The 12090-nt window shown below is 55.5% G+C and overlaps 1 protein-coding gene across 1 annotated transcript in view; it reads left to right on the forward strand.

The window, feature by feature from the left end:
* The window catches only part of ENPP6 (ectonucleotide pyrophosphatase/phosphodiesterase 6), a 72177-nt gene extending 60379 nt beyond the window's left edge, over positions 1-11798 (forward strand). The window contains exons 7-8 of the mRNA XM_008151926.3: positions 6362-6485; positions 11593-11798. Coding sequence (XP_008150148.2) covers positions 6362-6485; positions 11593-11798 — 330 coding nt within the window. The remainder of the gene's footprint in view (positions 1-6361; positions 6486-11592) is intronic.
* The last annotated feature ends 292 nt before the right edge of the window (positions 11799-12090 follow it).

Here is a 12090-nt window from a genome sequence, read left to right on the forward strand (position 1 = left end):
GCCGACCACTGCATTAGACAAATTCTACCAAACAACCAGAGATACTAGCTCTTCAGCCTTCCCAGGGAAGAGATTTTGTTTTCACTTAGGTGTCGTTCATTACACGACTTCCTTCTTTAGAGAATCAAGAGGCTTGGTCAGGTGACTTCTATTTGTTCATTTATTTTTGTTAATCCTCACCTGAGGATGTTTTTCCTATTGATTTTTAGAGGGAGTGGAAGGGAGGCCACCGAAGGAGCCGGCCTACGATGGTATTTTAGCTCCAGAAAGACCTCAGGGGGCGATCAGAAATACTGGTCACGCTAATGAGTGGACGTGGGGCCTGGGTGTGGAGCAGTGGGGTTCCCGGACATGGAACTGTCCCCCAGGAGGACGGAGTCATCCCTGTGTGCCCGCGGACAGAAAGCACCTGGTCACCAGGAAACGAAGCAGACCTGGTCCCAAATGCCAGCGGTGCGGTCCCCGGGCCAAGCTGGGCCCTCCACAGGCTTGCCTTCCCACGCCTTGTCATTTCAAATGTCGCCAAGGGGGTCCCGCTGCCCCTACCGCTCTCTCCTCTGAGAACCAAGTGCTTCTCTCGGCTCGATCACAGTTTGGAGTCCCCCTGGAGCGGGATTGCCCGAGGCCCACAGCAGCTTCCCCCGGAGTGGGTTCCACCGAACACACATGCGGTCTAGTAGGTGCCTATCCCATTGACCCCATAGAGCCAACTTTCCGAGCCATGCAGAAGGCCTTACGCTGGACACGTTCCAAGGCAGAAAGCTCTAGAATTTCTTTTGAGTGTTTAAAAGCAAATAAACAAGGAGGGTTAAGTCACCGTCCCCCCGCCCCCACCTCGCCCCCCCGTTCTCATTCCTTAGCCCGGGTCTCAGGCCTGCGAGGGCTCCCTGTGGGTCCAGCATCCGTGGCAGCGGAATCTTCTTGCTGGTTTAGCCATAATCGGGAAAATAGCCGAGTCAGGACAAATCGATGCTGGTTGGGGGCCAATAAAACAGAATCCCTCTCCCTTTCTCCCGGCAGCCGCCATGCCATAAGCATGCATGATTTTGCTTCCTTGGCACAAACGCCTTCCCTGTAAGCTTTTTGCCACCAGTCTAAGTTTTGCAGACTCTAAGCAGCCGGCTGCTCTAACAGGAAGACAGTTAATGGAGTCAGGTTTTTTTAATGGTCACGTAGAGCAGCGGTCGCCAACTGGTGGTCTGTGGACCACTGGTGGCCCGTGAGGTCCGAAAGGTAGGCGACTGCTGGCTTAGAGTGCTGTCACTGGCAAAGATAAAGATGGGGAAGCAGATTTCATTTGTCCTCAGCACCACACAGCTCCCCGGGGCGACTGCTGACCCAGTTCCCCCACACAGCCCCCACAGCTTGCTTCCTGCCCCACCCCCCACGCCCAGGCCTGCCCTCCGAGGTCCTGGTAACATCAGTTACCCCAATAAACAGTCAGTACAGTCCCTGGAGGGCCCCCTCCTGAATCCCACCTGTCCTTTAGCCCAACTCAAATACCATCTCTCCTAGGAAGCTCGCAGCTCGTCCCTAATGCCCTCCACCTGGAGTTCCCGGGAAGCCCTGGCCAGGCCCCGGCTGCTACATGGGTTCGTCTGCTTTTGTTCTCTGGCTTCCTGGAGTGGAAGCTCCTTGAGGTCAGGTCTGTGGCACCTTGACCTTCCATTTTCCTCCACGGGAATGAGACCATGGCCAGGGCTGAGGACTTGTTGAATTCGAATGAAATGAATTGAATGTGGAGACGGTTGATTCTTGGATCGACAGGGTGTTCACTTGGTGGGCTTGTAAATCAGAAACCAAGTAAACAGAGGAGTTAAGTCAGGCCTGTGACTTAGGTAACTATTAGTAGCCCAACGAGATCGAGATCGCAGTGGGAAGAAGGCGTTGAAAGCGCCATGGCAATTCTGCTCCCGTTAGCCCGGGGCAGGAGCTGAGCGCAGGGCGCCTGCTCTCTCCAGTCCCTCCCAGCTCCCCAGCTGATTCCTGTGGCCTCTTCATGCGCTCCCCCCACCTGCACCCCCACCCGCCCCGGGCAGAACCTGGTGAAAGGCCGTGAAACACAGCGTCTCATGGTTGACCTTCGGAGCCGAGGGAAATGCAGTGAATTCAGGCCGAGCGTCTCCAGAGGAAAGATTTACTTTGAAAATTGGCAAAGGGTATGAAATGCCAGGTTCAATTCTAAGGCCCGAGGATGAAGGGCAGTTAGGCCCGGCCCAGAACACAGGCGATCTGGGAGACGCGGCTCCCGTTCCGCAGCGCAGCCGGAGTGGCAGTGGCGTTGTCCAGGCCTGGCTAACTGAGCTCTCGGGAGCGGGTGTTGAGTGCTGGGAGCTGCTGGCTTTCTGGTGGTGATGAGGGTCGTCTGTGCCAGCGTCTGAGCACACAAGCCTGCCCTCTGCACCCCTGGCACATGTCAATAAACATGACGGGGGGTGGGGGCACGGAGAGAAACCCCATCCACACGGTGCCGTCCTCCCCCCTCCCTCCGCCCTCCCCCAGGGAGCTCGGCTCCTCTCCACCCGCAGGATTCCCTGTTGGGCATTTCTCACTTCCAGGACCAGGGCCAGAGCCTGTGCAATCCCGTTCTGCTTTAGAAAGAGGGCGCCATCTCAGACAGGGCAGAGAGACGGGTAGGACATCTCCTTGCAGCGGCCTGTGGCACACACATCTGCAGGCTCTCAGCCACCACCCACAGGGCCCCGGGGAGCCTCGCAATGGGGCCTCTCAGGAGAGCACTTAGAATGGCAATGCCACAGACTCTGAGCGGCAGGGGTCTGTAAGGAAACCATACCCCCAGGCCCGGCACACACCCAGGTCAGCGCTCACCTTTTGTTTATTCTAACCTGACCGATTCCGGTCACCGGATTTGATTGGCATGGCTTCAGGCAGGCACCGAGAGCAGAAGACTCTCCGTTGCCCTCGCTCCTTCCAGCAGCCCGGTCTGCCGGCTGCCTTCGTCTGTGGCTTTTCCCAGGCGAGCTCACACAGTCCTCCCTGCCTCGCGGGGCCTCTCGGTGCCTCCCTTCCCACCAACCCAACAGTTCCCAAGGGTCCTGATGCTGGGGGACCTCCGTACCCAACCATTATTTTTTGTAAGAGCTTCCCGTGTGGCCTCTGCGTTCCCCATGACTACACACACACACACACACACACACACACACACACACACACACACCAGTTCTACCCCATCTCACCTTTGGCCAAACCTGGAGAGTCTGGGCACCTCCCTAGGGTGTCCCCAGATGGGGGTCAGGCTCCTCAACCGGCAGCTGGAGGATGGGCAGCCCGGGGGTTCGCTCTCTGAAGCAGGTCTGTGAGCCACACCTCGTCAGCGCTGCCTCCGACGCGAGCACCGGGAGGGGGATGTAGGAACCGTGTGCCGCTGGGGAAAGCCGCTCGGGGGAAAGGAGGAGCAACAATCATTCATTCAGTGCTCCACACGTAGCATATCCCATCCAGTCACTCACAGGAATTGGCCAGCTTCTCGCACACGCAGCCGGGTGACCACTGCTTTTGAAAACCAGTGAGAACAGTGGTCCCTGGAGCAGGTTGTCCCTGTCATAGAAACTCGTGGGTCTCCCTGTGAGCACAGGTTTTCATGGTGGTGTGTGTGTATTTGTGGAAATTTGACTGGAGTTTTCAATCGGGTAATTGGTCTCCATCTCCCTTCCCCCTGTGCCTCTGTCTCGGGGGACTCGTGTCCTGTGGGGCTCGTAATCAGGGAAGTCGCTAGCAACCCAGGGTCCTACCTGGCGTCCAGGCGTCGCGGCCCCCCCGGACTGCGACAAAGCTAAGCTGGGACGCGTCCTGATCATCAGCTCAGGATCAGACAGATAAGGAACAGACGCAGCCTAGCAAGTCAGAAATGCAATACGTGAATGAAAGCATGCCCGTGGAAAAACACGAGCTACAGCTGGAGGAGGAGGGACCGGGGTGACGGAGACTCAGGAAACGGAGAGGCAGTGAAATAGTGCCATTTAGCAAGCAGTCATGCCAGGGGCGATGTATGGGCTGAGAGGGGATGGTGTGCAATGCGACCTGACAGCTACATACGCAGAGGCGAGTTCAGGCCTCACCACCACCCCTGCCCGTGCATCTGGGACCGGCGGCAGCCATTCAGCGAGCAGCACCTACTGTGTGTCAGGCACTGAGCACGCAGTCATGTCATCCTCCAAACCCTCTCCAGGCAGGTGTGATGGCTCCGCAGGGAACCTGAGCCTCAGGTGGATCACGGGGCTAGGAAGTGGCAAGGTGAGACTTAACCCATCCAGTTCCAAAGTCCCTCTCTCTATTTTATAACTGGCCGCCACTCTGGTGAGTGAGGAGGCAAGGGACAGGAGGGTCTCACGTGCAGGGCCCGCAGGAGTGCTCGGGGACCTCTGGCCGTGGTCAGTGGAAGGTGCGTAAGGACGGGAGACAGGTGGCCTGGGTTTCGGTCCCAGCCTGCCTCTTAGCAGCTGTAAGAGCAGCGGTTCACCTCGGGTGTGCTTTCTTCAACTACAAAGTAGGGACACACCACCCGTGCTGGGATGCTGTGGTGATTTGGTGAAGGGCGGTGTCGACTCTCGGTGAACCGCATGGCACGCTGACTACACGGGACTCTTACCATCTTGTGAGCCGGCCTGTGCACTGCTGGTACTTGAGCTGTTTGGCTTCTACTCCTTCACCACGACCCGCCACCTCTACCTCCTGCGTTTGAACTTTTGGGGATGTTGGACCCTGCTTAGTAAGAGGATAGCTGGGCTTCCAGGAATGAAGGCTCAGCGGGCACGAAGGGCTCGGGGCGTCCGCCTGGCTCCGGCCTCCTCAGGACTCCCCTTCACGCCTTTTGTGCCACAAGGAGGCATCTGCAGGGGAAGAAGATGTAGTTCTGGAGGGAAGAAGGGCTTCGGGGAAGGGGTGGCCCTGGAACCCATGCCCAGCGGAGGAAATGAAGATTGCGATGCCTGGGTCAGGGGAGCTGGGGTGCCCTCTTCACACGCGTCACTCCACGGAGAGGACAGGCTGCTATGATGAGCTGCTCCGGAGGGCGGAGCCGGAAGGAAGGCAGGACAGGGCAGTACAGACGGCGGAAGGAGCACCAGATGGTCAGAGTGGACCACCTCTGGGCCCCAAGGGCTTTGCGAGAAAAATGAGATGATTAGGTTAGATGCCTTGTTTCCCAGTAATTCTGACAGCAGCTGGGTGCCCTACAATTCAGTTCAGTGCTGGTACTAACTGTCCCGTGAAGGGCTCGGTCCCACAAGCCTGTCCCCCTTCAGATGGCAGCCGGAGTCCGGGGTCCCCAGCCTACACATCCTTGTATTGGACTTGGCTACAATGTGCGGGTTCTCACAACCCCCTTCCGGTTTGATAAGTCGCTGGAGTGAATCTCAGAGCTCAGAAAGGTGCTGTACTTAGGATTACAGTTTTGTTCTAAAGGATGCAGCTCAGGACCAGCCCTGCGGAAGAGACGCCTGGGGGAGGGGCGCAGAGCATGCTCGTTCCTGTTGGGGGAACCCTCCCAGCACACCAATGAGTTCGTTAGTCAGAAGCTCCGGGGCCATGTGGTACCCGGGGTTTCATACGGGGTGTTGCTGCGTTGCCAGGGGTGATGAAAGCAGTGGCCACGTGGCTGACCTCCACCTGAGAGGTCAGAGAAAGGCTGACAGGTCTAACCTTTCATCACGTAGCTGGTCCCTCCTGGGACCGGCCTCCATCCTGAAGCAACTAGTCCCTCCCGCAAGGTCACGCCATTAGCCCAAACTCAGGTGAGGGAGAAAGGGGCTCCCTATGAATAACACACAGGCTCCTGTCACTCAGGAAGTTCCAAGGGTGTTGGGAGCTCTGTGCCAGGGACCTGGGGTAAGGGCCAAATGTATTTTTTATTCTACCGCAGGAACACTTGATCACCCTCCCCCCTCCCCCCGGTCGCAAACATGCTGTATTTGGTGATTCTAAAACTGATGATGGCCCTAGCCAGTTTGGCTCAGGGGATGGAGCGTCGGCCCCGCAGACGGAAGGGTCCCGGGTTCTATTCTGGTCAAGGGCATGTACCTCGGTTGCAGGCTGGATCCCGGCCCTGGTCAGGGCTCCTGTGGGAGGCAGCCAATCGATGTACCTCTCTCTGTGTGTCTCCCCCTCCCTTCCACTCTCTCTAAAAATCAATGGAAAAATATCCCTGGGAGAGGATGAACAACAACAACAAAAACCCCAAAAAACATCTGATTATGAGCTGCAGGGTACAGTTCAGCTCCGAGGAAGAGAACGCCTGCATGCCGAGAAGGAAGTCCCCGCTTCTGCTGGGTGGTGGTCGGGGCCAGGTGCCCACTGGCCACGGTGCTGGGACCGGGGAAAGTAACTGCCTTGTTGGTTTCAGAGCCGAGAGACGCTTCCGTTCTGGATGAACAGCACTGGCAAGAGGGCGGGCTGGCAGCACGGATGGCACGGATACGACAACGAGCTCATGGACATGAGGGGCATCTTCCTGGCCTTCGGACCCGGTAGGTGGGGCAATGACAGGGTTCTGTCAGTCATCCGTCCCCAAGGACGCGTCCCCAGGGGCTCGTGGCGGAGGGAAGGCTGGCGTGATTGCTTTATGAGCAACGCTGAGCAGACCCAGCCGGTCTCCGTGAAACATCGCTCGCTGGCTGGCGTTCAAATGCTCCTTGGGTTTGGCAAATGTGGCTGAATAGTTTTCCTTGTAAATGTTAAACCTTGAGTGCAGCGCGGAAAATGTGTTCCACATGTTTGCGATTCATTTTTCACTTAATTCATCAGAATGTGACTTCACAGCCATCCCATGTCCAGGAACGCTTACCGGACACCGGCGTGCTGACAGCTGCGAGTTTCAGCGCTGGTGTGGCTGCTCCCCGGGCCTGGCTCCCCCACACTCCTTGTCTGGAGCACCCAGCTCTGGGGGGGCCATTCGGTTCAGGGCAACCAGAAGCTGGTCTGTGCTGCAGGGCAGGCTGGGAAATGACCCGGAGGCTGACTCTGAGAGTCAGCCAGGAGGACGAGGGGGGGTCTTGGATGAAAGCAAGTGGCTTCCTTGACCAGATGAATTCTAGGGCGGGCAGAGAGCAGGGGTGAAGAGGGCCTGTTTGGTCATTTGCTTTCATTATTTAGAGCACCGAAAATTCACATTTTGCAAAAGTTTATCAAATACTCTGAGGATCATACTACTACCTGACACCCCCTTCTTTAAAAAACAACCAAACAATTAGGATAGCCCTAGCCTAGTGGCCGGCAAACTGCGGCTCACGAGCCACATGCGGCTCTTTGGCCCCTTGAGTGTGGCTCATCCACAAAATAACACGGCCTGGGCGAGTCTATTTTGAAGAAGTGGCGTTAGAAGAAGTTTAAGTTTAAAAAATTTGGCTCTCAAAAAAAATTTCAATCGTTGTACTGTTGATAGTTGGCTCTGTTGACTAATGAGTTTGCCGACCACTGGCCTAGCCGGTTTGGCTCAGTGGATAGAGCATCAAGCCTGCAGACTGAAGGGTCCCTGGTTCGATTCTGGTCAAGGGCATGTGCCATGGTTGCCAGCTCCTCCCCCCAGCCCAGGCCCTGCCGTGCAGGAGGCAACCAATCAATGTGTTTCTCTCACATCAATGTTTCTCTGTCTTTCCCTCTCTCTTCCACTCTCTCTAAAAATTAATGGAAAAATATCCTCGGGGAGGATTAAAAAAATAATAATAATAATAATAATAATAATAATTAGGATAAAGAGCATTCAACAGCCATCACCAGTCAGTTGACTGGCTCATGAGCTACTCTCTTTCCCGATACTGTCCACTCTCCCGGTTAAATAGACCCAGCCGACCCTGATACCCACATTCCAAATGCCCTTTTCTGGATGCTGATCAAAATGCTTCCATCCATGAAAGCCACAATTTCCTTTCAAAGCATAAGCTAGAGATTACCCCGGGAAGCCATGCTCTTCTTCCCGATACAGCAAGCAAAGGCATGTATCCCCCCCTGCCTTGGCCCACTCCCCTTATCCCAGCACAGTTGCTGAGAACCCGAGGTGTCTGTGTCCGCACCCTCCGTGGGGCCTCTGGCAACCTGAGCTTGGGGAACTCATGGGTCCGAATCCTTTCCCACATGTGATCCAAGTTCCCGATGCTGAAGGAAGAATCAGAAACAGTAGCAGCAAACATCTATAGAGCCCTGACCGGGTCAGGGCCTGGGCCTGGGGTTGGGGCGCGGGGCGGGCGTGCAGAGGGTGTCCAGCATGTGGCCATCAACCAGTAATAGCTATCAGGTGCTCCCCGTCAGCCCAGGCCCTGCCAGATCCATGCAGCTGAGAGCTGAATGAATGAGTGATGAGACCCCGAGGACTCCGTGGAGGTCAACTGCGAGGTTAGGCTGGAGACACTCCCGGGCCACAGCCTTTATCCGGAGAGCACCAGACAGCCGGGCTTTCCTTCAAAACCATCACCTCCCCCTTCCCCAGGGAGAAAAAAGGATCATGAATGCAAAACAGTTGTCAGTTGAAGGAGGGTTTATGAGCAAGGCCCGGGTGCACTTTAAAGCAGAAGCAATCCAAAAACGTTAAACAAAATACCCAAAGCTGCATTAGCTCCGGGTTGCGTTCGGTGGGGGAGATTCTGTCCATTAGCAAAGGCCTCCATCCCGGGCTCCTTGACTACTAAAAGCCCGAGTCTTTTATAGACCGAAAGACGACCCCTGATGCAAACCGACGGGGCTCATTGCAAACATGTTCCCAGGCAGATAGAGCCGGGAGAGCCCCCGCCAACCGTCCCGTCTCCGATTCTTATGAAAGATTGAACAGCTTTCCACTCAGGCTGTTTACTCAGAAGACAATTTAAGAGCAAGGCCACTAATGGCTCTCTAGCTGCACTTTGAGATAGAGGCCCACCCCTCCTGATTAATTGTCGGCGCCTCTCGCTTAGGGAGGAGGCCGGGCATCCTCGTGGCTGCCCACATGCAGTTGTGGAAGTCAGGGGGTCTGGCCCAGCTGAGGGAGAGAGAAACCATTCTGGAAGGTAGCCTGTCTCTGGTTAATCCCCGCTTCTAATCGGAACAACCTAAATCCAGCCCCAAAAAACTCCATATTTCCGACGAGACAGCAGGACTATGACGGAGTGAGCTGTGTGCGGACTCAGAGAACAGCCCTAGGTTGCAGGCACCTCGGGAGCCTGCAGAACCTTCTCGCTTTGAGAGAAACAGTCTTTATATCCACAAGATGTCAACCCCTGGGGATGCCTCAGATTCCCAGTCCCGGTTCAGAATGCCACGTGGAGCTGGCAGAGCTTTGGCGGAGTCCTCACCAATTGGATGGGGGTGTGGTTTTGCTCTTTGGGAATTTTCCAGAAGCTCTCATTCCAGCCTGAATCATGTCTGCGTTGGGCCCCAGGTCCCAGCCCTGCAGAACAGGAAGCCATGACCCAGGTGGAACGGGAAAGGAAACCGGTTCTCCTTCCTGCTTACGGGCACAGGAGTTGATTTTGTACTTGGAACGGAAAACGATGCTCTATCTCCAACACTTCCGTCCGCAGAGTTTATCTCACTATTTCCGTTAAGAGTCAAAGAAGTGGGTGCTTGAAAGGCCCACTTTGGATTTACCGCCATCTGCCACCGCCCACCCACACGGCAAGGGCATGGCCACCACGTGATGGGGCAGTGGGATCATCACACCCAGGTTCTTGGCGGGTCAGCAGGAGGGAGAGGACCTGCTCTCCTATCACGGGGGCGACCTTTCCATTGAGTTTCCTGGCTGCAGAGGGAGCATCTCTGGGGAAGTACAACCACCACCTTCGTTTCAGTGTACGACTTGCCTTAACCGTAAGAAGGGGTGGCATCCCGGGGTAGCCCTTACGCTCACCTCTCCTGGGAGGTTCTGGATTTTTTTTAAAAACTATTTGTCCCCGAGATGATGCTAACTTTTAGCCTCCCCGCCCAAAAGTAAAGTGAGGCCTCCAGAGAATGGATGGGCTGTTTTCTATCCATTGTTTGCCCTTGCTGGGCACCTATTCCACTCGCCTGTCAATCACACCAGCTGCCTCGTATTGAGCACGTACAACGTGCCTGGAGCTACGATGAGGTACCATTTCCCTGTCCGTTCCCTGAGGTCGCCCAGCTAGGAAGTGGGTGCAGGCTGTGCCCAGCCCATCCTTGCTCTGGATCTGACTGCTCTATGGCGGAGTTTTCTGTGTGTAACTTTCTCCTACATTTGTAATCTCAGGGCGGACACAAGAGCCGGAAGTTGCTGTTGGGTCTGTTTGCTCTTTAAATCAAGCATCTGTGCCCATGTTAGCAAAGCAGTTATACAGGGAACAGCCGTCCAGCCCCCCATTTCCTTAAACACTCTGAAAGGCCATGCCCAGGCTGATTCGATGGATAAAATCTCCCTTCTCAATTCAACCCCAGTGTAGCTTTGGGTATTTTGTTGGAAGCTCTGTTTTGGGGCCTAAACGCGATACTGCTTGTGGACATTTATTGCCAAACTCTTCCATTCGCTCTTAAGCAGACAAGCACTTGGCAGTCAGCAGCTTATGTGCCCCCCGGGGGGGAAGGAGGAGGTGCGCTCTGGATTGAAATCCCTCCGGCCCCCTGACCTAGGATGCTGTGAAGGGCCAGCCCCACCCTTCCCAGGCCTGTGTCCCCGCTGGAGTTTGGGGCAGCCTCTGGGTTTCCGGAGCACACCCCTCCATCAGGCCTCCCAGCACCTTCCTGGCTCTGTAACCCCAACCCCAGGTCGCTTTTCCTCACGAGGCCGAGCTATTTTATCCGCCAAGGAAAGGCTCCCAGGGAAGGCTCAAGCGGTCCTCTGGACGCCTTCAGGAAGCCATCGCTGTTGCTGAGTTCCAGCTCCAGGAGGCTGTACGGTCCATGTTCTATCCAGCCCTGGGCCTTCTGGGAAGAGGAGAAACATTCTTTTCTTTTTTAAATCCTCACCCAAGGATATTTTTTCCACTGATTTTCAGACAGAGTGGAAAGGAGGGATGAGGGGGAGAGAGGGAGAGAAATATTGACATGAGAGAGACACATTAATTGGTTGCCTCCCCCGTGTGCCCTGACTGGGACTGGGGGTCAAACCCCAACTAAGGTATGTGCCCTTGACCGGGAATTGAAGCCATGACCCTTTGGTCCGTGGCCCGATGCTGAAACCACTGAGCAACCCAGCCAGGGCGAGAAACATCGTGGAGTTGCCGTGGGATCTCTGCAGTAGAAATTGGCGCCCTGGCCAACCAGTCCCTGCTAGATAGGTGTCCGGAAACTGGGTTTGGCAAGCCCAGCAGGACAGGTGAACTTCTGGCCACATCTGTGCCCAGCGCTCTCTAGGAGGAGCAGCTGCAGGTGGCCCTCTGCCTCCCAGGAAGACAGAGCTCAGCGGGTACAGTTACACTCAAGGTCAGCCTGGGCGGGGATTTGTCTCTTAAAGGAACTCTGCTCCAGGAGCCATAGAAAGTTACTGCCTTTCACAACCTGTGGCCTTCAGCATATGCTACGCTCCACTGACAGAGCTGGTTTTGCAATCCCAAAGCCCCGTGGAGCCTGAGCGTGATTCCTCCACACTGGGACTCGCCCCTCTCTGCCTGGTCACTGACTGTGAAAACTTACTTACATGCCTTTGTCTTTCAGATTTCAAATCCGACTTCAGAGCCGCCCCGATCCGCTCCGTGGACGTCTACAACGTCATGTGCCGCGCGGCAGGCATCGCCCCGCTGCCCAATAACGGGTCCTGGTCCCGGGTGATGTGCATGCTGAGGAGTCCGCCCAGCACGGCGCCGCGGCATCTGCCCGGCGGCTTGGCCCTGGCCTTGACTCTGCTCTTGCTCCTTCAGTAGCTGCTCCTCTGTGTCCCAAACACTCAGCCAAGGGGGCCTTCACGGGGGAACAGTTTTATGTCCTATTTGAGTAATAGCTTCTTTAACACAATCAGGGCCACACAAATTGCCAATATTTTATTCTTGGATGATTCTATACATAAAAATCCCTACTTCTTAAAAACAAATAAGGAAAATCTTGCTCTTAATCTGCTCAGCTGTATGTCAGTTTGTCCTTTCTTTTTCATTTGGAAATTCAGATGAACCGTCTGAGCAAGGGCCTGTCCCTAGCAAGCAGCCTTTGAGAGAATAT

Source organism: Eptesicus fuscus, chromosome 8 (assembly GCF_027574615.1).
Source record: "Eptesicus fuscus isolate TK198812 chromosome 8, DD_ASM_mEF_20220401, whole genome shotgun sequence".
Taxonomy (NCBI): domain Eukaryota; kingdom Metazoa; phylum Chordata; class Mammalia; order Chiroptera; family Vespertilionidae; genus Eptesicus; species Eptesicus fuscus.